The following is a 25009-nucleotide window of genomic DNA, read 5'->3' as shown; positions in this document are numbered from 1 at the left end:
GCACCTGTCACAAGACCTGCCAAACCACTGACTGGCCAGGCTTTACCATCCTGATGGTGTGGATTTCATGAGTGACAGTGCACTATTCAACATCTGTCTGTGCATCTTTTTAGAAAGCCGCGCACTCAATCAATTTGACCACAAGAGAATGGATGACTAGAAGCCAGGCAGTCACCATTGCTGTGTGGGGCTCACCAAATGGAAGTATGGTATAATATGTATCTATTTGAGAATGTGAAGCTGGTGAATTCAACAAACAAAGCTCCTGTGCAGCAAGAACACCAGCAAATACCACAGCCAGAGCAGCAACAGCTCCAAACACCAGACCCTACACCATTGCTACTGCAGCCAGCATTGAATAGAGGTCTGCAGCTTAGGCCTAGCAGCTCATCTTTACCTACTGAGTCCTTGCCTGTTCCTTTTGTTACTGAGCCTGCTAACACACCTTCTTCTCCTCCAGAGCTCCCTCCTATCCCTGAGACCTCCCATGATCAAGACAAGAAGCAACTCCAACACACAGCTAATGCAAGCCCTCAAACAAATTCTCAATACCAATCCTCTTGATCCGCAACATACATGGAAGCCCTCTAATGACAAAAGCCCTGGTGCTAATGCCAGGCCCCAAGACAAGAGACCAGAGACAAAAAGGTCTTCTTTTGCCCCACCTTTTATCCTTAGCGCAATATCATGAGGACAGAGCTCAATGTTCCTTAATCATTTGTACATAACACGCTTTTTTCTCTCTTTTTCCCATCTACTTGCATGGCAGGGACAGAATTTTCCAGCTGTTTTCCTGGATTGAAGGAGGCAGCCAACATCTAGATTCTGCATCTGTCAGAGAGGGACTATGAAATGCAGGAGAAGTGTTTATGACAAAGCAACTGATATATTGGGTGCAAGGCAAGTGGCTATCTACACCCAACACTGCTCATTCCAGGGTATCTAGGTGCTATGGCCAATCCAATCTTCCATGTCAGTTCTTAAACCTGCTTGACTCTCTCCTGAATCTGTGTCTGACAACCATCCATCATCAGAATCATCAATGCTGACCCACTCATGTATTTTCATCTCCCCTGGTGGGTACCCTTCAACCCGCAACCAGCCAAAGATGCTTCGTGTTGCATTTTCAGACACAGACTCCTCTCTGTGGTTGAGAGCTTCATAACTGATTGTGATGTTTGGCATCACTGGCTCTGCTGGCAGGAAAGTTGGTGCAAGAGGGGGTTCAGACATTTGATGTATCACTCTACCATTTCAGCAAGTCCACTTTCAACCTGCATATTGAAGTCCATGCCCAGTACAGTTTGCATGCAGGCAGACATCAATTTCAGTGTCTTTAAGAGCTGTTGCACCAAACAGCATCCACTGGCATATAGACCAGCTAGTGTGATGTTCCTCCTGAGTAAGATGAACTATGGAGTGCTCCATGTCCATCCATATTATCACGTGACATTAGCTGCTCAAACCCTTATTGAGTTTTGCCTGTTGCCCAGTCCAAGCCTCATCCCAAATGGTGAGCTCTTTCTGATGAAGATAAATCAGTGTACACACTACCTTCCTGTCAGCTGCCTTCTCAAGCACAGCTTCCAAGCATTTTCCAGTGGCTGATCACATGTTTCTTTTTTGTTTAAATCTCATCAAGTGTGCCATCCAGCAGTCACTTGTCCTCCAGAATTCAGGCTGACAAAATGGCAAAACAACAGAGGCTACAAAATGAGTCATCAGGCCACCACAACTGCCTTCTCCATGCAGATTCCTCCACAATATGCGAAGCAATGACTAGAAACAGTAGTCATTGTTTAAGAATTGTTCAAAGCTATGATCAGTTCTCTGGCTGGATGCCAGTCTGTTCTCAACATCAAGCACAGCGCATCAAAGCAAGTTGCTGTGTAGCCACCCTTGAATGTGGCTTTCTTTGTGGGAAGCTGATAAGACAGGTTTCCCATCAGCTCCTGTGTTGTTCCAGCCATACCCACACTGCGCCATGCTTCTTTTTGCAGCTGCTGATCGAGCTTCAATTACAAGTCTATTGCCACCTCTTCCCTAATCAGCTGGTCCCAGTGCACTACACAAGTTGACTTCACTCAGATGGGAGCAGAGTTCAGACAGCAATTCTACAAACCTGTCAGCAGATATATTCTGAGGCTGTTACAGAGCTTTACCACCTCCCTTTCCACATCAGGATCACAACTGATTCAGTCACAATATGTGGCAAAACAGCAAAGCAGTGGGAGCCCTCAATTGACTGCTTGGACATGCTGCAAGAGTCAACTGGGACACTTCATGAGCTGTTATCCCAATTGGAAGCCAACAACACCTCACAACCACTACCATGGGGCGATTTTCCCATCAATTGTTCTGCCTGGTGTCAGATGCAGTCCTTTTGTCTTGAAATCTCCGTGCAGGAGATCCGCTGTATACCAACAACAAACAACCCTAGCCTTGGCCTTTACCTCATTGTTGATATGGTGCGGAGAGTTGCAGAACACTTACATCTCATTAAGGAAATCCAGAACTTGGAAATCCTCCTGAAATTTGGGCAGTGGGTTCGGAATCATTATCTAGTGTTTGCCTCCATCTTTGTGAAACAATTTTCTTCTTTTCGCGATGCTCGGAAACTAAGGCTATTGATTGAGGTTAACTCTACTATGGTTTGCTTCTTTGATTATCCTCCATCTACAGACAAAGGCACTCAAACATTGCCCAAGGGTTGGATAGAGACACATTCACCTTCCACAGAGCTACAAGCCTTTATCCCATCAGCAGCCTTTGGAAAGCTAGAAGCCCTAGCTCATATCCTCCATCATCATTTCATCTCTCCGTTTCTTCACTCTGAAGAATTTGTGGAAGTCAAGTCACTATACTTACAGGCTATCAAATGCTGCGTGCTACACAACCTTCAGGGATTCCAAGAAGTGTACAATCAGATGCAGAAGGTCTTTGGTTCATATATCAAAAGGCAGGCGAGATTACAGAGTCAGATCTCCAGAGCCATTGATCAATTCCATCTTTCAATGGAAATTTCGCCTTCCAATCCCTCCTCCAACCAAGCAGAAAGCCAGCTCAACTGCGGCCGAGGTAGTTGATATGCTCGAAATTGCAGGGAGTGTAATGGCCAATCCAGAACCACCAAGGTATCCCAGGGTTGAAGTGGTGATTCCTGCAAAGCAGCAAAACACTGTAATTACAATCGGTCTACAGCATCTGCAGCAGGCCTGCCGGCAGAGAGCTAATGACAAACATGCCCATGTACATGACAACAACAACAAGGGGGTCAGGGCTGCTGCTTCTGGGTGGACAAGGTGAGGAGAACCACAGGCGAGCAAGGAAAAGCATCATTTCTCAGGGTTGCTAACAAGAAGCTCACTAAGAAACTGTCAATGAACAGAGCCATCATGTAATTTCCTCTGCACTTACAAACAAGGGCGCCGGACAAATGCTGACACACTCCCAGTCAACTGCCCAGTATACAGGTTGGCTCTCCAGGATCAACAAAAATATTTTGCAAGTAGTTGATGCCAGCAAACACCACAGCAGCCAGAGCAGCAACAACTCCAAACACCAGACCCTACGCCATTGCTACCGCAGCCAGCATTAAATAGCAGTCTGCATCTTAGGCTGCCTAGCAGCTCACCTTCACCAACTGAGTCCTTGCCTGTTCCTTTCTGTTACTGAGCCTGCTAACATGCTTTGCATTTTTGAGAGAGTCATACATCTCTTGGACCTCTCTTTCTTTGTCTTGATCAAAAGTTTGCTGGCTGTCCTTGAACCGTTGGTTGTGCTCTCTTATTTCCTTCAGCTCCAGCTTCTGTGCTTTACAATCTGCTTTGAGTTCATGATAATAATCAGCATCTAGCCCATTATAGGATCTAATTGATATGGTATTGTCCTGATCTACCACATCATCCTCATCATCCTGGTTTAAAAAGTTTGCAGTCAGCTTCTCCCGGTCACGGTAATGGCGGATGCCATATATATATGCTTACATCTGCTCCAGAATCAAGAGAGAGACTGGAGAGACTGGAGAGATCTTCATCAAAGTCTTCAGGAATCACATCTTGATCTTCTTTGATAGTGAGAGCATGTAGGCAATAGTACCATGCTGGAAACTCCTGCCTCAGGTTAACCATGTTGAAAATACTCTGCTCAGCAATGTCCCGGTGGGAGCAGCCTCCTATACACCATGGTAACATTGGCCCATGAGTCACCTCTATCCAGCCTAGGAACAACCTTCTTCCGCTGTGAGCGAATGGTCTTCCTGGGTCCATAACATTTATCAGCATCATTGATTGGTGTTATGCTCAGTTCAAACAGACTTTGGATGTGTTGGAACTATCCATTCAGTAAAATAAAGGCATGATGTATTTGACCTATCAAGCTCTCAAAGCTGATCTCATACACAAAGATTATACAGGGGCAAAATCAGTGAGAGAAAGCTGACTAAGCCTAAAAGAAATGGAATAATAATATTCCAGGTCAACAGTGATGGAGGACTTGTATGCTTGTCATTCGCTAAGCTACCTAAAGAGGAATCTGGCTAATCTATGTGGGTCACGTGAGCGAGGTGCTAGTTGGATTACCTAACACCCCCCCATGCAACGAGCTCCAGCAGTGAGCAAGAGCCACAAAGATCCAAAGCTTCCAAATCTCTCAAATCTGTGATAAAAATTAATTACAAAATCCAGATTTATTTCTTCTTTAGGCTTAGCTCTGTTTGCTGCAATACAGTATTTTCACTGGCTTCACTGATAAACCTCCATATTTTCCTGTATTAACCCATCACCCCTATCACACTCATGAATTGAGCATAGAGATCTATTATGAGAGCCTTTGTGAGCCTGTCAGCTTTATTTGCATCACTTCCAACATGCTTGATTGAGATTTCATCCTTTTGCATCCAGTCTCTTAGCATATGGTGCTGAATCTCAATATGGTGTGCTCTTCATGTTATAGCTTCAGCTTTGGCTAAGTCAACAGCTCCCTTGTTGTCAACACTTAATTTTGAGCTTCTTAGCCTTGCTGAGCCTTCACTAATTACTCCAGCATCTATCAACAGGTTGTTGATCCAAACCAGTTCACAAGTGGCTTTGCTAGCTGCTAAATACTCCACTTCAGTTGTAGATTTCAAGACAGACATCTGGTGCTGTAATCTCCATGATATTGGAGCTCTATTTATGGTAATAATATAGCTGCTGGTGAATTTGTATGCAGGGTCAGCTCCAGCCCAGTCAGAATCCAAACTGGCTGCTAGTTTCAAGCCTTCAGGATCCATATCTCTTTTGAAGACTATTTCTTTTGATTTTGTGCTCTTGAGATAGTGTAGAATCTGCTTGAATGCTGTCCAGCTCTCCCTATTGGGCCTGCTGTTGAATCTTGCCAGATAATTGACTGTGAATGCAATATCTGGCCTCATACACATAACTAGAAACTGTAGAGAGTCCAGGCCTTTCCTGTAATTTGTAGATGTAGCCTGCTCATCAACTTCATTTTTGAGAGTCTGATCTGGTGCAAATTCAATACTTATTCCTTTCTTCATTGGCATTTTAGAAGGTTTGCAGTCTTCCATTCCATATTCAGTCAGTAGATTCTTGATATACTGTTTCTGATTCACAAAAAGGTCTTCATTTAGCTGCTTTTGAACCTGCATGCCTAGATAATGGCTCTGTTCTGTAATCTTCTTGATCTTGAAGTGTTCCTGAAGCTTCTTGATAAGCCATTCTGTTTTGGCTTTGTTGGGTCCCATTATATGGCAGTTGTTGATGTGTAGAGTTAGGTAGATTTGCTTTCTCTTGTGGTAAAGTAGGCCCACATTATATGGAGAGATCTGGAATTCTAGAGATTTCAGATAATCAGTAGCTGCTTGATACCAAAGTCTAGCAGCTTGCTTCAACCTGTAGAGTCCCTGGTGTAAGAGCCCTACTAGATTACCCTGCCTGTGCTTGAATCCAGTGGGTAGTTGAATGTATACACATTCATCCTCTGGAAGAGTTTCATTTAGAAAGGCTGTCATGAAGTTAAAGACTCTGATCTTCCAGTTCTTGGCTGTTGAGATAGCAAAGAAGGCTCTTGTTGTAGGTCCACTGACAACTACTGTATAGATCTTCTTGTAGTAAACATCTTCTTGCTGTTTGAATCTGTGTATGACCCAATGGACTTTAAATTATACTGTGCCATCTGTATTGTTGAGCTTCCTATTAAATACTCATTTGTCAGAGAGGATCTGCATTTTGGGTTTCTTCTTGACTAGAATTCAGGTGCCTTTCTCTTGTAGTTTGGAGACTTTAATATCTAGAGCCTTCTTCCAATAAAGCCACTCTTTGGAGTGTTTGGCTTTGATGATGGATTTTGATATATCTGTATACATGCTGAGCACTGGAAGCTCAGCTTCATTCACCTCTTCTTCTTCTGTTGCATCTGAGAGGATTTCTTGCTCTTTGCCCAGATATGTGGGCTCTAAAGCCTCTAATTTGCTGTCTGTGAGCTTCTTCATGATTTCTGGCTTCTCCTTTGCAAGGTAAGCTAGTAACTTGTGTTACCAGCTGTTCAATGAATCTATATAATTATACTCCTCCAGAAGTTCAACATATTCAGCTTTGGTTAGTGAATTTGTAGGGATTTGATCCAATTTCTTGTCAAATATAACATCTTGCAAGATCATTATACTGTTTGTTTCTGGGTCTCAAAGCCTGTAGGTGTGCATGCCACAATATCCTACAAATTTGACCTTCTTGAACCTAGATTGGAGCTTTGAGAATTCATTCAAAATCTTCATGTAGGTGTTACATCCCCACCTATAGACCCATCTGCAATGGGGTTGGTGACTCATTCAGGCTTCAAAGAGTGTCAATGGCTTTATGTTCTTGCATCTGTATAGAGGCACTGAGGTAGGCAATAGATTCACCATCATGGAGACTGTGGTGAGAGCTTTGCCCTATAACTCATTGAGTAGTTCTGAATCTATAAGTACACTTCTTGTTCACTTGCAAAGAAGTTGTATTTCTTGTTCACTTGTTCTATCTTGTTGAGGTGTATATGAGTATGTAATCTTCTGTTGTATACCCTTGCTTCTGTAGAATTCAGCCAGTTGTTGGCTTGTCAATTTGGAAGCTTCATTGAACAGTATAGTGCCAATTTTTCATTTGGTAGACACTTTAATCATGTTGATTCAGTTCTTTAGAGTTTCTGGAGCTTCTACCTGCTTCTTCAGGAGGTAGATCCACCTGTATTATGTGGCATTGTCCATTATAAGTAGAAAATACTTTGCTCTGCTGTAGCTTGGAGAATTGGAGTCTGTAAATAGAGTATGGCTGCCACCTGTAATATCAATAAAAATTTTAGCTCCAGGCTTTGTAGAGTGTGTTCTAGATTCAAATGGATTGTGAGCTTGCTTAGCTTTAGCACAGGTTTTACAGAACTCTAGCTTCTTTACTCCCTTTATTCACATTACCATTCTTGGATCTCTAGCTAGAATAGCTATATTGTGGGTGTTGAGATGCCTCCAGTATTTGTGCCAATTGGCCATCATATCCTTCTTGATTTCTGGTGTCTTTGCCAGGTGATTCAGTGCCAAAAGCATGTCATCTCTATCTTTATTCTCTAGAGTTGCTGTTATATAGCAGGGCTCTAGGAGTTTTATAGGTACTGAAAATGTGTATGCCAGTAAATTGTGTATTCTAGGTGTTTGTAGAACTAGAATGTCATTCTTGTTAAGCATGGCTTTAAAGCTCTGTGTTTTATCTGCTAATTCTAGTAGGAAGATGTGTTCTCTGTTGACATAAAGCTGTTCTACTGTAAAGCTGTCTTGTATAAGCTTCCCAAAGCTTATGAGGTTAATCTGGAGGTCAGGCATGATTCTAACCCCTCCAATGCTCAATTCTCCATTGTCAGTTTGGATACTGGCCGTGCCAAATCCTCTGGTGACTGATTTCAAACCATTTGCCATAAGCAGTTGTGTTGCATGGCTCTTTGGGTCCATTTGAACTAGATCTGTACATGAGGTCACATGGGATCCAGCTCCAGAGTCAAGAATCTATTTGTCTGTGGATTCGCGTGCTTCTTTCATAGAGAAGGCTGCTTTATGAACCAAATGGATCTTGTCCATTGCAACTATAGCTGTTTCCTTGCCTTTGCCTTTAGAGTCTTCTTTAGGCTTGTTAGGCTTTGAATTCTTGTTAGATTTGCAAAATTTAGCCAAATGGCCAGGTTTGCCACAAATATAGCAGTTCCAGTTCTGCAGTGAGCTCTTCTCTGGATTGAATTCAGAGTTCATATTCTTATAAGATTTTTGGGGATCTGAGCTTGTTGCATTTGTATTTGGCTTTGTAGATCTGCCTTTCTTCAGGTCTTTCTTGGGAATTCAGTGGAGGATATTCTTCAGTAGGCCTTTCAAATTCTTCTCTGGTAGATTCATTCTGCTCTGGCATGCCATATCAAATTGGTTCTGTATAAACTCTCTCCATCAGGACATAATGTTCATCTTCAAGATATCATGTAGAGTGTGGTCCAGTTGTTTGAACTCTAATCTCTCAAATTCTCTACAGATTGCTAGGAATCTCTCTATATAATTTCTTTCTGAGTCAGCAGACTGTAGTGTCATTCTCACTAACTCTGTAAGTAGGCTTTTCTGCTGTATCTCAGGTCTCTCTTGAAAGGCTGTTCTTACAGCTTTCCAGAATTTATAAGCACTAAGACTATCTGATTTCTTGAAGTATTCTCTGGCTTGTACAGGTATTGTGCTGTCAATTAGATCATGTAGTCAATTGTTCTGAATATTCCAGTATTGTGAAATCTTCAAGCACTTTGGCTGTAGTGAAGTCTCTTGCCTTTCCAGAATAATCCTCTCAACATCTACTTGGCAGGCTATCTTTAGAATGGCTTTGCTCCATGCTAGGTAGTTGCTGGCTTCAGTCAGGGTTATAGACTTCTTCACCATCTTCATGATCTTCATGAATTGGGTGATTGCTCTGCCAATTCACATATTTGTGTCTATAAGATTGCCAATATATTCTTCTAGTTCCTCATCAGAGTCTATTTCTTAGTCCTCTTCTTCTTCTTATTGAGCTTCATGCTCTAGGTTCTCCTGCATTGTTGCAGGTGCATTTGTGATGCTTGCTTGGCCTGATAGAAGATTTACTTGCTGTGCCAGCTGTTGTACTGTCTTCTGTTGTCTTTGCATTAACTTCTGTTGTCTTTGCATTATCTTCTGTTGATTCAGCATCATTCTGTGCAATATTTGGAGTTCACTCTTCTCTCTAGGCTCCTGCTCATCATTTGGCAGGCTGCCTCTGAGCCTACTCAACTACCTAAGCTTGGTTTGAGGTGTAGGGAGATTTGTTGGAGCTTTCCAGTTGGAAGTTTGGTGCTCCAGTTCATCCATACAGTTCATCATGGCTTTGGTGTTGCCAGGTGCTCAATTTGCTTGCTAGGTGCATTTAGCAGGCATTTCACTCACTCTCTGATCATGTGCCAGAAAGCTACAGGGTTCAACTTGCTCTCCAGCTCAGTGCTAGAAAGCTACAGGGGTTTGCACATATAGGAGGTGTCTATCTTGACATACACTCTCTTTAGTGCTTGTAAAACCTTGTTATCCACAAGAATAACTGTTCAGAGTGTTGATTGTAAGCTTCAATAACCAATTGAGCTGTAAATCAACCTTATATGCTTGCTCTTCAGTGCAAAGGGCTATAACCTGATGGAGGACTTGTATGCTTGTCATTTGCTAAGCTACCTAAAGGGGAATCTGGCTAATCTATGTGGGTCACGTGAGCGAGGTGCTAGTTGGATTACCTAACAAACAGGATGTCACAGTGGCTTGGCCAGTCAAATGTGCACCCAATTTTGGGCTTGAGTACCCAAGACATTGATTCAAACAACATACAATCAGAACATGGACTTGCATTATATCTGAAACAAGAAAGAACATAAGATTCAAGGAAAGACTTTCCAAGATCAAGCAAAACTAGGTGTACATCTCATTACTCTTGACTCAATCAAACTCGCGAGTGTAATCTTCATTGGACACTACTGCTTGCTTGATGTACATATAGCTAACACAAGCATCATCCACAGTGGTAAGAGCATGTGCAATGGACATCAGGTTTTTGATCTAGCAACAATATTAGCAACTGCTGCATTGAAAAAAGCTCAAATGCATATCTCTTGACTGTTAAGATCTGAAGTTGCTAACCAATTCAGATCCTGATCATTTATTGCTGCAGGTCCTTGATGTGTACATGCTTGGGAGATAAAATGCTTCCATATTGTCTTTTGTTGCTGTTGACTTAGATTGGAATATCTGATCTTCAGATGGATTCTGCTAAGAATTGCCTTGTCAAATTCTGTCTTGCAGTTGATCATGAGAAAGAAGATCCCTTGAAAGTATTCCAGTTTGCAAAGAAATATGATAACAATAGCATTCTTGGACATGTTGATGAATGCACAACACTCAAGAAACACATCAGCTTTATCTAGAAGGAGAAGAGCATTGAAATGTTTGGCAATTTAAAATATTCTTGTGAGATTGTTCTCAAGTCTATCAGGTTGGATGACCAGTTGTGCAGCAGAAATCTGAAACATTAGCAGAAATTATTGACTTTCAATTGAAGCTGAGCTTATTGAGTAAAGAGGCTACTCAAAATTCTCAGCTATAGCTTCAGCTGTCAGAGTCTTACCCACACCTGGTAGGCCACTGTATCTGTTAGTAGAGAAACTAATTGGAGGCCATCAAGACATACTATAAAAGAACATTCAGGCCACACCTCTTGCCTGCAACAAAATTATCAAATAGGAGGGCAGGAGTCACACCCATTCATGTCTTTGCAAGTATCATAAGGATGGATCTCTGCTCATCTGAAATTGTCAAGTTCCCAAAGGGAGTTGATGACCATTTAATTTTATTGATGTCATCAACAGCAAACTCATCTAGAATCAAATTAGTGCTTGCATCAGAAAAAGAATTGGCAAGCCTTACAGAAAGTGTTATTGGTGAAACTAAAGCCAGGGACAGTAGAACAGCATATCAGATAATTCTCATTATTCATGTTGCTATCTCCCACACCACCATACTTCACTTGCTTCTTCTCTCTCTGGACTTGATTGATGAAGTCAATTCAAAAAAGCTTCATCTAAATCAATCCCTGTAGACTGAAACTTCTCAATGCATAGGCAAGAATAGTTTGACATCATCTCATGAAAGAATGAAGCATCAATTCTAATATAGCTGTCAATATTGACTTGCACAGGTTGTTTCTTCTTTATAAAGAAAACAGTTCCACAGCAGTGACAGATATGTGTTCTGGCTAGTTTACAGAATTTCCAGTCACATTTAATCAGGTTCTGCCTGACTGTTGCTTTCTCCAGATGGTACTGAAGTGGAAATACTGGTAGCTGATGAATGAGTTGCAAGCCTCAAAATTTTTTAATTTTGAGTTCCATGCTGGCTTTTTCAAGAACCTTTCTGTTATAGTTAATGTAGCTGCAATTGAGACTATAATACTCCACATTATTAAATCTGGTTTTCTCCTCAGTAGCATTCAGCACAATGCATCTTGGCTTCTTCATCCCAAAATATTTTGTATAGATGATGGACCCTGGCTTGAAGATGGCCCAGAGAATGTCCCATGTTGCCTGTCCACTTGCAAGTTAGGATGCAAGCTGTTCAGTTGTGAGCTGGTATGTTGTCAAGATGAATTTGATGAGCAGAAAAAGGAAATTCACTTGATTCTGTTGGTCTGGTGCACCAGTGGTGTTTGCTCTATATATTTCTAGCTTAGGGAGAAAGTAGTACAAGAGATTCAGCTCAAGCTGTTTCAACATTAGCTACTTCTAGATTCTGCAATGAAGCACAACATACACTAGACTTATTCTCCTGCAAGCTGATGAACTTGACCACTTTCAAAACATCCTGCAGAGCATTACAAAGAAATTTTGACTTGATATCAATGCAGACTGTCCATTTTGTGGAATTTTTACCAGTTCAGATCCAAATGATGAAGGCATATTAGTCAAGCTTGTTAAGAATTTCTTCCACTGCTTTCTTGATCTTATACTTCAGTGTTGCTTTATCCCAACTGCAAACCAGTCAGTCAAGCTGATAAGCACTGATGACAGAGCACATATATTTCTTTGATTCTCTTGAAGTCAAGCTTAGAGCCAAGTGTGGTAACTGTAAGCTTGGATTCTGACAGCTTGTTCACTTTGGATGCTGCACCTTCAGTATTGGGCTCAGCTGTGGTGGGATTAGCTCTGATCTCCTGGATAACCTCCACAAAGAGATCTTTCAGTTCCTTCCATGCACAAAGCTGCTAATACACTCCATTCAACATCAGGCTCCTCTGGGCGTTTTCATCAATGGGGGTGCAAGGAGGTGTTGGGGTAGGCAACAGAGAGGCAGACATCTTGCTATTGAGCTTCATCACTTCAGGCATGGTGATAATTGAAAACGGCGAGCAAAAATATAAGAATACAGATAGTGGTCAGAAGAGTGTGGAAGGGCTTTTGAATCAGAACATCTGTTCTTTGCCTCAGGTAATCTGGGGAAATGATGCCTCCCTTATATGCCATTCTGAAGATCGCACGATTGTCCCAAGGTGTCTTGAGACTTGTTGTCTGCTTTTACTCGGACTGTGCAGATACAATACAGGAGGAGTGGCTGTCACTATCCCACGCGTTCATTCAACAACTCCTTGCCGCCTCCCCCTGCAGATGTGATCCACTTCTTGAGCTGTCTCAAACCTAATAATCATGCAGAGCCAATCATGTAGATATCATTTCAGATGTTTTGCTACCTTCTGAGTGCCTTGATAAAGTCCATCCTCAAGCTAAGGCAGTGCAACTCAGATGAAGCTGCAATGACAACCAAGCCGTATGCAACTGAATTTGCTGTTAGGAAAAATGATTGGACAAAACTTGCTGCTATTAAGGTTCTCACCTTTCCTAAATAGTATAATTGGGGCCCAAAAGGGCCCCAAAAAACCCCAACAGGGCCCCAGAAGGGGTGGAAAAGGCACTATATAGCCAGAGATTCCTCTTTATTGTCTTCTTTGTTGATCTCCCTTTTGTTCTGTCATCTTATCCTGTCTCCTTGCAACCCCAACCCAAAATATGGAGCTTCCTCATGTCTTATTGCGAACAAACACTAAAGATATTTTCACTTACCAAGATGGCTATGATAAGGTTACAAATGCCAACCTTCTCAGCTTACTTAACCTTGGCCGCAAAACACTACACTTGCTTGAAGCTGAACTCAAGAAACAGCAGATTGAAGTAAAAGATGATCTATCAAATGCAGTCACCAAATGTATCAGGAAATTCCAGAAGATATTAGCAAATCTGCAAATCCTCAGGTGTTTGGATGAGAAGGCATTCCAGCTTGTAGTTGCCACAGTGAACACTCTGAAGCTGCAACCATCCAATCATGACTTCAGTGTCTATTGGACATTTCTTACAGATATCCTTTGTTGCTGCTGTTGTGGATTTGTTGTGCTTTGTACAGCAAGCATTGGAAAGCAAAGAGTGGTTACAATGAATAATGATGATAGAACTCAGCTTGTGCATTATCTCAAGATCCACAAGTCTATTTTTGAGTGTCCTCTCTTGGACATACTTGCTACAACATATCACATTCCAGATTACTCTTGTATGTTTAGCCCTACCTATTCAAGGTCTGTTACATGGCTGACATAGCTTTTAAGAAACACTCCTTTCTGATACAAATAGCAATTTGAACCCTAATAAAAGGCTGCTGCTCCATGCCACTGGTGAGCCTCTTGTTTTGAACTCCTGCCCACTTTTGAGGACCTAACTTGTAGCAGAAGTGGATACACTTGAATGTGATTGACCACCACGCAGACATTATGAGAAAGAGTGAATGGCGGTTAATGAAGTGCTCGAGGCAGCAGTTGTAGCAGAGACAACAGCTAAGATTCCCACACACAGAGGTAAAAACAAAAGATGAATGTTCCTCTCATAACTATCTACCAGAATCTGACAATAGTACATGATGCAGAAATTGAATACAGATACTTGGAGGCACCTATTATTTTGATCTCACTTTTAGGTGATGACATTTCTGAGGCTGTGAAGACCAGCAAACAGTGGCAGTGGGAGTGTACTCTCAGAGGAGCAACCATGGACTGTGTAAATACATTGGCACTGAAGAATCAAAACCATGACATCTCTATAACCTTGTTGGGAGGGTTTGAAAAGGGAACGCGATTGATCAAGAAGTTTGAGCTTGTCCCTAGGTGAATTTAACTGTAGCTGCAACCACACAAACTTTGTATCCTGCAGGGACATCAGAGGTTTTGACTTTGTGCTCTTCTTCCCATTCCCAGTATGCCGGCGAGTCCATACTTGCATTTGGGTCATATATTTGAATCAATTTTCCCTTTCCAGTTATGTTTCTTGTATACATCACTTTCTTGAATAACTTCATTTTTATGTATTCCCATTCTCCTTTTAAGGCCTTAGCCCCGGTCTAAAAGCACATATTTGTCAGGATAAGCTGAAGTCCAAGAGCACAGGCATGGACACACCTCTTCTAACATCCTCCCGGCACCCATACGACCCTGTTTCCTGGTGTAGATTTGCACGTAGGTCTTTGTGGTAATTAAAGTGTTGCTAGTATCCATACACAACAGTTCTGCTAGCCTATTAGTGCGAGAAGATGTCAGTTGATTGATGAAAGAATAGAAGCACTGCCTAATGCTCACCCCAGTATGGTTCAACAGATGAGCCTTTTGTTGAGCATAACAGGGTTTGGAGACTGATAACACAATGTATGTTCTTGTAAAAGCCTCAGGACTTTCAAACAGGTGAGGGTGATGCAATGGATATGACAACTGAGGTTTTGGAGGACATGTGTTCTTAATGAACTTGGGATGTGGGGGTCTGACAATATCAGGAGGTGATATTGACTCAAGCCTGGGTTGTGATGTATAAACATAGATATAACAGCCAAAGTAGAAATGATGAGATCAATTTAGGAGCAGGACAGCGCATCTTGTTATCATTATCTGGTCATCACTATTATCCAGAACTACTACAAAAATCTGACTTCAGCAGGCTCCAAAGTCTTGGTGGGGCTATGACAGTGTTGGTCTTGTGATCATGGGTTCAACCAACTGAGAAGTTTGCATTATTCTTTGTGGAATTCAAGGTGCTATTCACCTACAAATAGGAGCTCATGGTTCTGTCATGGTGGACTCTGTTGTGCCAGTGCTATTTTGTTACAGCAAAATCCCTCCCTTAGGGTAAATGAACACTGACAGCCAATTTACAATGCTGCTGCCACTGTGGGCCTCTCTGATGAAGCAGATGTGCAGCTGCCTTTTGAGAATCAATGTACCTTTTCTTGCTTGTCACAAGTTAGGAAACTTGAATCAGTCAATGGTCTGAGATGGGCATTCATTCAAGGAAGATCCTTCTCTGTTGCAAATGCCTCACACCCATCATTAGGCACCAATACATCAAAACATCTTACCAGCATTAATGTGACCATTCAGCCGGGTTTTGATGAGGGGAGAATGACTAATCTAGTCTAGCCAAGTTAAGTTAAACCAAAAGTCACGCCTGCCAGCTCTCATGTACTGGGCCAATAAAAGGAAAATGTTGTGTCACACTTTTCTCAGAAGGCTGGCAGAACTCTGCTTGAACCTAATATTATCATGCACATCACTCTCTAGCCTCAAGCTTGTGACTCATGTCCTTTGCCAAGACTCTAGTGCCATTTATCCTGGTCATTATTTGCAAACTTGATTCCACCACATTTCATGATTGGCAGCTCTCATGATACACTCAATCTCCCATACTGGAAAAATGAGCTTTTCAGGCAACTGTCAGAAAATGTTTATCTGACATGACCTGTTGAACTACAGGTCACAAGCTTGAAATCATAGATCAACCATATATTTACAATGCACATATAAAGAGTTCAAAACATATAGAATTCAGAACATATAATGCACCAATTAAGGGTTTTGAACCCAATTTGGAAGCTTTTCAATTACTAGAAACTAACTAAGTATTACACAACCACCTGCACAACCTGAATCATAATGAAGTTTTTTTTTTTTTTAAATTTCAGAAGCCTTCTCACCAGTTGGAGTCTCTGGTTCAGGGACAGGACATAAGACCAGCACAGAAGAATTATCAGAGCAAGCTCATTCAGGCTGCCTGATTATACTTTCAAGCAAATTAGCTCCACTGTCTCCAGTTGGAGACAGGCCCAATACAGATATATTCAGCTGCAACTGAACAAAGAGAGAAGACATGATTAGAGTAAAGAAGAAGAGAGAAGAAGTAAATGCAGCAGAGAGCAGAGCAGCAGCAAATCAGTCTATCTTGATTACTAATTTACAGACAGTTTCTTCTGTCTTTTGCTTTTTCTGTCATCAAATATTAAAGTCAGTTTAATTTATCCTGACATTGCATCAAGTATACTAACTACAGAAGATAAATAATTAAACTTTAAGTTCTGACAGATGTTGGTCAAGATTCTTTCAATATTCTATATATATAATTATATTAGCATAAGTTGAATGTATGATCTTTAATCAGTTCAATCTATCTTGACAGAGCAGAATGTATGCTCTGCAAGCTCTTTTTATTTAACTTGAATGGACACAAGCTTTTCCAATACTGTTAAAGTGGCAGCACCAACTTTAGTATTAAAGAGAGGAGAAGAGAGAGATTTGTCAGTTTGGACTGACAGAGGTGCTATTTTGACAAGTAATTTACTGAGACCAGCAGCCTGTTTCATCATACTGGCTTTCAATTTCTCTTGAAGTATTGTGTTCTTAAGTCTGAGAAAATCATTATAATCAGACAGCAATGCTACTACTTTCTTCTGCAGCTCTGAAGAAACAGAAGTACAGGCTTTTTTATCTTCTGCATAATTGGTGCAGGCCTTCACAGTTCCTTGCTTACAGAAACAAGACTTTTTGATGTGTATTATATATACAAATGTCAAACAGCAGCCACAGAGTATATCATTTATTATAGCAGGCTCTTCTTTAATAGCTGAGAACTTTTACTCTGACTTCTTCTTTGTGAACATTAAGAAGTGCTTGTTCTGAGCTGCTGCTAATTTATACATTTGCAGAGTTATTTTTTGCTATTTCTGTATATATTGTTCTTCAGTTTGCTGCAGTTTCTTATTTCATTCTGAAATTCACCACTTACCTCAATATTGAAATAGAGAAAGAGAGGCAATAAGAAATATAATGAGCTCAAGAGAAGAAAAGAAAGAAAAGAAGAGAAGAAGAGAGAGATTTTGTATAAAAAGAGATTATTATATCTAGCATGTTCACTTAATTGTTTTGAATTTCCTAATCAGAACATGTCTATTTATACATTACTAAGTACTAACTTATTTTACTTAGAGCTCCTACAGCCAATTACAGTAAATAATAAAGAGATATATATTGAATATAGCAAAATTTGGCTCTTGCAAGCATTGATATAACAGAGCATTGCATTGAAGTCTAGATATCAAACCCCAAAATTTATTTTGAAGCACAAACTAACAGCCAATTTTAACTCAAGAAGGCATCTTTTCATGTATTCAACTAGAATCTGTATCTCTTTCAGGGCATGCAATCAGTTACAGCTGGTGTGGGTCTTTTTGAACAGGCAGGCCAATTTGTTACAGTCTCAAAATAATTCTTTATGATATTCTGCAAAGAATTCTGATTCTTCTTATCTGAATTATTATTCTCTGGCTTCTACAGAGCTTGTACTGCCTGAGCTGAATGTGAATCAGGTTCCCTGGGCAGCATACTAGATATCAACTGGACTGCATCCAGAATTCCTGGCAAAGTCTTAATATAGACAGTCTTTAACTTTCTTGGTCAGATCTTCTATCAGGCAAAGTCCTTTAAATTAATATCTCTCAGTTCTGGTTTCTGTATCAAGCAGTCCCAGAGCTTGAGTACAGAATTCCAGATGTAGATTAACAGAGTAGATACATTTCATTTCAGACTGTTGTTATCAAGATACAGCTTCACATATGCTGCTAAATTTGCATACACCTCTATTACCATAACTGTCAGAGCAGAAATCATGACAATTAAGATTTATCATTAACTTACATTCAAAATACCATTTCTCTTGTGAAGCTGACTTCTCAAAATCAACACACAGCTTGATCCAGTAAAAGACTTTACAGAATTGATCCCACTTGAATAATCAGGCAAAATAGCTAATCAGCTTTTGTTAATCAGTTATTTCATGGAGTCTGAAATCAGAATTCTCAGTCAAGCTAAGTTCAATACATTTTCTGACATAATCCTGCAAATGAGGTCAGTTTATACCATAACTAGAAGTTTAGAGATATTGTTCCAATCTTCAAGCTACTCAAGATCTTACATTTTCAATCTTTACAGAGGTCTGACATGCATCTAGAAAGTTCACAAAAATATGAGTCATTTTCAGCTTTCCAGTTCTCAAGGCTCAGCATCTTCTGAATAATATCAGGAATCAGATCAGTATTTAATGTCAATATATAGACTCATTGCATCCAATTTCATATCTCATGCTTCATTACTTGAACCTGCTTTTTAATCTCTGTATAATTAGAGAATACTTCAGTTCAGATACTTGTATTCAAACTGAATAATGTCTCTTGAGTCTTTGACATGTTGTGCAATTAAGTTCATGAAAAGGTGCAAGCTGTTCTTTTTGACACTGGCATACTCTGTATCTCTGACATTTTGACTATCAGATTGCTGTTAAGAATGAACAAGAGTGAATGCTTGAATTTCAGAGAGGTTCACTATCTATTATATAGTTGACTTGAAGCATATTCAACTGCTCAAGTTACTATTCAGATCTGTATTCATATTCTTCTACATTCTAAAATTCAACACCACTAAGTGATTGATTTCTTTGAAATAGGCTGATCATTCAGGAGAATGCAGATTATTGCTGATCTTGCATCCCTTAGAGCTAATTACAGGTCTAGATAATTAGAATATTACAGTTGGTCTGCAGTACAGTTGGCATATTTTACAGCTGCTCTAACATTCAACTTTGCTATAATACATCTGATCCCCCAATTGAACAGCAATTTTCTTTCTAATTTCTACATACTTTATTCCAAAGAAATTTTGCAGCAACCCTTACTGTTTCTGCAACTTGAAACTTAACTACTGCAGAAACCAGTGTATAAATCTTGAGCAAACATGCAAGATCTGAAGTACTTGATATGTATAGAGAACTATATGTTTTGGAGAAGACAACTTTATTTGCTATTTCCAGTCTTACAGTTTTGAAGGCACAGACAGCCTGCTTATTTGTTACAGAAATTGCAAGATTGCAATCATATTTTATCTTCAGTGAAACTCAACATTCAGCCAAACAATCAAACTAAGAAGTCAGAATTGAGTATAAGATCTTGAATTTTCTGTCAGTCTGCATCATTCTAATTACTGTATACAGAATGCAGCAAGTCTTTCAGATATTTCTGATACTCTGTCTGATGCTCTATCTGACACTCATTCTGAACCAGAAGATATCAGAGTGCAGGAGATTATACAAGAAGCAGTAGCAGCTCTACCCATGAGATCAGTTGATAACAATGAATCACAATAGTATGAAGAGCCTGAATCTGAACTCTGATTATAGACTATGTTACATCCAGTGCATCCAGTTAGTAATGGAGATTTCAATTTTTATTCACAACTAGAGAATTCATTGGGTGACCAGCCAGCTGAGACCTACATTCTGACTACAATGAATGACCTGTTGGAGGTTCTAGTCCATGTGTGTGCAGAGCCTGATGAAATGCTGGACCACTTCATGCTTGCTTTAGAATTATGGTGCAAAAAATCAGAAATATCTTGCTGACACTACAAGATACTGCAGAAAGTCTTACAGATTCCCAAAAACATCAGTACACTGAGATCTCTATCATTAGAGCTGAGCACATTAAAGAAGAAATACAGAGCTCAATTTTCTATACTTCTTATCTGACAAACATTCATACCAGCTGTTCCATTAAAAATGCCAACTCTTTCATCTGCCAAGAAGTAACTAATACAGATATCTCTCACATCTAATTTATTCTTTCAGGATTCTGTGGCTTTTTTGTCATTACTGGCAAGATCTTCTGTATTTTGCAAGAAGATACATATTGGTATAATTAATCTAGTTGACAATCCAACTGAATTGTGGCAATCATGAAGCTGGGGAAGCTCCATTAGATATTTATTAGATGACTTTGCATGATATTCTGACAGAACACCAGTCTTTTCTTTTAATTTTATTTGTTTCAGATGCAACAATGCTGCATGTAAGTGCACTTGGAATGAACAAGAAATTCATATTAGAAGAATTCAATTTGTGAGTCAGAACCAGAGACTGGCCTGCACAAAATCCAGTAAAATTATTCTTATTGTTCAGTACACTATTACTGTCAACAGCTTTGATAAAAGAATTCATTTACTGAGATCTCTACTTTGCCTGAACAAGCTGCTCTTACTGGAAGACCAGAAAACTTACATCATACATGAAGACAACATTCTAGCCCAACTAGATGTTCATCTTGACTACATCTTTGACAGATTGAATAGCTACAAACTCTCAGAAACAAATAGGTTCTTTGTACAGTAAGTGATGAATACAATTCACCACATATCATCTGTACAAAAGCTCTGACTTAGCACTTCACTCTGGAGTGAACTGAAAATTGTGGCATATAGAAGAGATATGCTGATCAAAATGCTTTGTTCAGATAATACTATCAAGAGAACTATATTCATTCTCTTTCTGCTGTTCATTAACAGATTTGATCTATATCAGAACATGTATCAAAATATAACTGGCTTCTATATGATTCCTGCAGGACTTAATGATTCCAAAAGAAGATAATGAAACAATATATATACAATTGCTCTCAGGCCTCATGCTAGAAATTTTTCTGATGTTGTGAAGGTGTTGGCTTCTGATTTACAAGCAGTTGAAAGAGGATTTGATATTGTAGTAACTGGTGAAGAAACTGTCAGAGTCATTGCTTCTTGTATTACTTATCTTGATGACATGCTGCAGCAAAATGATAATGCTGAAATCAAATACTCTACTGCAACAGTCTTCTGTTGAAGCTGTACTGTCTCTGATGCAGAGAGATTCAATATGAATTTCAACTTGATGAAATACAGCTAATATTATTACCAGCTACTCAATTTGCAGGTCAAAATTAAGATAAAGCAGACTGTTCACAAGCAAGAAGCACTGTAGAAAATCTATAAATTGATCAAGAAAAGTCTTCCAGTTTTGAAGATCTGTCCAGTACTGAATCTGGTGATATTTTTCCTCTCTGATCTCTGTTATAATGAATTTTCAGGCCTGTTCAAAATTGCACATACATTATTGATATTACATATATTGACACCTGAGAGGCAGAAGAAATACTGCCAAACCCTACAGAGATTTTTATTTCAGAGATACTGAGCCCAACTGCAGTCTTTAATTACTCATCTGAAGTTCTACCAAATTCAGAAACATGCCTGAGCTTTAATTATGATTCCAATTATACTTCACTTTACTCTAAAGTCTGACTGGATTCAGACTGTTATTCAGCAGGCTCTCTATAACTTCTTTAATGAACAGTTAATTGATTCTGACATTTCATATTTGTTGCTTGCTAAAATCTTTAGTGCTATTGCAAGAAGTAATTCATTATTGACTTCTCAGACATCTGTCAGGTACAATAAACTTAAAAGTGTGGTTGCCAACACCTGAACTATACTTCAGAAAGTGATAGATGCTACTGTCATGGCTGCTGAGACACCATAGTCAGCTAGCCAGACAGTATGGATGCTGAGATTACAGCAGAATTCACCAGTGTTCAATCAGATTGTGACACCCCTGACAGAGAATATTTTAATCAATACTGTCAGTATTGCTCTGAAAGCAGGTAAGATGTTACATGCTTTGAAACACCAACCAAACATGCATATCAGAATGCACTATGCCAATCAGATAAAGAAGTATGCTGTACTAAATAACTGCAATATACTGATCAGAAAGAATAAACATCATAAATATAAAGCATTTGTGCAGCAAACTAATAAGCATGATGTTGAAAAGATTTTACTGATTCATGAGAGCTTCAAATGCACTATATTCTTGATTCTTGATAAAGCTCTTATGGAATCAGAACTCTATATCAGCAGTCAGATGAAGCAACTTTATTGCAAATGTCTGATTCTCATGCAAGATCTCATGCAATCAGAACACAATGAGTAACAAGATAATGATGAGAATGCTGATAAAGCTGATAATTCATATGCTATTATCCTCTTTTATATCTTAATCAATGTCTACTGCCAACTACCAGCTAGTCACAAAGTCATGAAATTGCTTGATTTACAAAGTGCATGGCTTTCTGAACTACTAATTACACATTTCTTTTTGCAAAAGCTCCAACTTTCATACAGCAGTAATTGAGCATATTAACATATGCTTGACAGAGGTTCAACTCCAGTTCAATTATTTTAAAAGCTGATCTTTACATTCAATGGAGATGCACATTGCACTATATTAAAACTTGATGATCTGGTTGAGTATACTTGTGCATCAGGCATCAAGATCAGGCAAATAAGATGCATATTCACCCACAACCAGGGCAGCTGCTGGAGGGTTTTTTTTGCCATGTTCTCTGCTTATGAAATTCAGTATGAGAGGGTACTGGATTTGCCAATTTTGCAGATGAATCAGAATGAGATTCATATAATCAGTCTACCTGCAATCTGCAAACCAAGTCTTTACACAATATCTGTCAGTAAAGATTTTAAAAGACTTAAACTGGATTCTGCTCTGCTGACTACCTTTCTTAACTGCACTTGGAGCATTTTCTTTTTATAGATGAATCAGGTGGTTTGATGTATGTAGTATTGCATATTAGTTGAAATCTCTCCAGTGTCTGCTGAAGTAACTATACTATAATGGTTTCTATACTATAATGATTTCTATACTATAATGGTTTCTATACTATAATAGTTTCTATACTATAATGGTTTCTATACTATAATGGTTTCTATACTATAATGGTTTCTATACTATAATGGTTTCTATACTATAAACATTTATAAACCCAAAAAGGTATCCCAAATGTTTCTAGATATATTCATTGATCAGGGGTTTGAACATTTCCTGATTTCTACATTGAGAATTGGAAGCTATGTTTCTGAATTCAGAATGTATATATTTTTAAACTTCTAAACAACCATGGATTCAGATAAATGTATATTCTGATGTAAATGTATCAGAACTAGTGGATCTATGGTTTACAAATTCTCCCCATTTCTGCTATGGTCTGGAACAGCCTGTCAATGATAAGAAGTTCTCTTCCTCCTTCAGTGTCAATGCAGTCTGGCATGATAAACAACCCAGATACTGATGATGAGCGCCATATGTCTTGTCCAGTAACACTCAACCCATCTTGCAAACATCACCAACCCAAGCAAAATCCATACAACTCATCACAACATCAGTTGAAGTGGCAGAAGTTGAGCCAGCCAGCACCAGCATATTGGGATAATCTATCCAAGATTTGGTTGACCAAAGACATCTTAAAGGAATTAGATCAAAGAAGCAGCTGCCTCAAACAACTTCAGAAATTTCATGTGTCTGTTTTTCAATAATCTCATCTCAAGCTGAAGAAATATTGTGGACTTCAGCTTGCTCCCAACCCACTCTCTGATTGCTTCTCTGAGTGCTTAAAGCAGATTAAGAGGTTTTCCAGACTGGGAGGTCCTGACCTGTCTGATCTTAGAAATGTATGTAAGTGCAAATCCACTGCACGCATCACTGCTGATGATTTTATACCAGTATCCAAAACCAGAAAACATTCTCAAGCAATCAATGACCCTAAGCAAATCCAGCTTTTGTAGTAGAAAGCAACATGCTGGATCTTTGTCATTGAAGTCCAGGGATACCACAAACACAAGAAGTTCCACACTGTACAGTCAAAACTTTCAACAGAACCTAACCAACCATGGTATCTATCCCCCAGAATACAGGTTCCCAAATGGGGAGAAGACACAGTGGCCAAATAACTGGAATGAGATTAAAAGAAGATTGGGGAATCTGCAGCCCTCTTTATCACCATCAAGATTCTCTGAGAAGGAACTGGAGGAATTCAAAGAAGCAGATGCATACACATCAAAAGAGAAGCCAGTGACAACCACAGTGATTCCAATTATTGAAGGTGATATCAGCAATCTCAAATGTTCTGGAGGAGAATATCTGTTTGGAAATCTTGCCCCCTTAACTGATGGCATGCTAGCTCAAGCCAAACCAGATCACTTCTATGGTGCACATCCTGAACAGCTCAATCATCAAATCTACAATGACCTTAGCAACCAGATTATTCTATTGACTCAGGATGACCTTCCAATAGTATCAAACTTTTTTTTAGAAGCAAAAGGTCCTGACAGATCCCTTGCTGTGGCTACACAGCAAGCTTGCTATAATGGCACACTAGAAGCTCAAGGCATGCATTCACTTCAGTCATACTGACAAGATCAATTGACCTACAACAACAATGCTTACACTATTACATCAACCTATTACAGTGGCACGCTCAAGCTATATACTATTCATCTTTCAGAGCCTAGAGATCCAGGCTGCCGTTCTGAATATATTATGGTGCAGATCAATACTTGGGGCATGACTGGGAATCCTGAAACCTTTCAACAGGGAGCATCTGCGTACTGAAATGCTTGAGATTGGGCAAAGGAAATGAGGAACCAATTTATTACAACAGCAAATGAACACCTCTCAGATGCTCAATCCAAACACCAAACAGCCTCAAGTGTTGCTCTCATTTCACAGGAATCCGACGCATCGAGTGTGTCCAATGAAACTGAGTATCAGAATGCGCAATGGAGTTTCGCGGCTCCTATTGAAGGTGGAGAAGATGAGTTTCAAAGCTTGGGCAGAAATCCCAAAAAGCAGAGGGTGGGTTCCATTGTCTCTGGCAATCCAGTTAGCAATAATCCCACTAGAT

At 39.7% G+C, this 25009-nt stretch overlaps 5 protein-coding genes across 5 annotated transcripts; 2 read left to right on the top strand and 3 right to left on the bottom strand.

Moving 5' to 3' along the window:
• Nucleotides 1-109: 109 nt before the first annotated feature.
• On the bottom strand, nucleotides 110-1233 carry CIMG_12729 (uncharacterized protein; the record flags this gene model as incomplete). Its single annotated transcript, XM_004445665.1, has 5 exons — nucleotides 110-328; nucleotides 402-475; nucleotides 577-673; nucleotides 759-818; nucleotides 1051-1233. 5 exons carry the CDS (start codon nucleotides 1231-1233, stop codon nucleotides 110-112), a joined length of 633 nt encoding a protein of 210 aa, XP_004445722.1.
• Nucleotides 1234-2465: 1232 nt separating this feature from the next.
• Nucleotides 2466-3086, top strand: CIMG_02010 (uncharacterized protein; the record flags this gene model as incomplete). Its single annotated transcript, XM_001248238.1, has 1 exon — nucleotides 2466-3086. One exon carries the CDS (start codon nucleotides 2466-2468, stop codon nucleotides 3084-3086), a length of 621 nt encoding a protein of 206 aa, XP_001248239.1.
• Nucleotides 3087-3454: 368 nt separating this feature from the next.
• CIMG_02011 (uncharacterized protein) lies at nucleotides 3455-4130 on the bottom strand (the record flags this gene model as incomplete). The annotated part of the gene is made up of 3 exons (XM_001248239.1): nucleotides 3455-3568; nucleotides 3635-3916; nucleotides 3987-4130. 3 exons carry the CDS (start codon nucleotides 4128-4130, stop codon nucleotides 3455-3457), a joined length of 540 nt encoding a protein of 179 aa, XP_001248240.1.
• A 10109-nt stretch (nucleotides 4131-14239) lies between these two features.
• On the bottom strand, nucleotides 14240-14630 carry CIMG_02016 (uncharacterized protein; the record flags this gene model as incomplete). Its single annotated transcript, XM_001248244.2, has 2 exons — nucleotides 14240-14476; nucleotides 14535-14630. 2 exons carry the CDS (start codon nucleotides 14628-14630, stop codon nucleotides 14240-14242), a joined length of 333 nt encoding a protein of 110 aa, XP_001248245.2.
• A 9145-nt stretch (nucleotides 14631-23775) lies between these two features.
• CIMG_02019 (uncharacterized protein) lies at nucleotides 23776-24519 on the top strand (the record flags this gene model as incomplete). Its single annotated transcript, XM_001248247.2, has 2 exons — nucleotides 23776-23781; nucleotides 23830-24519. The coding sequence occupies 2 exons, from the start codon at nucleotides 23776-23778 to the stop codon at nucleotides 24517-24519; spliced, it is 696 nt and encodes a 231-aa protein (XP_001248248.2).
• Nucleotides 24520-25009: the final 490 nt, after the last annotated feature.

This window comes from Coccidioides immitis (genome assembly GCF_000149335.2).
Source record: "Coccidioides immitis RS genomic scaffold supercont3.1, whole genome shotgun sequence".
NCBI classification, from domain to species: domain Eukaryota; kingdom Fungi; phylum Ascomycota; class Eurotiomycetes; order Onygenales; family Onygenaceae; genus Coccidioides; species Coccidioides immitis.
This window is presented reverse-complemented; position numbering and strand designations above follow the sequence as displayed.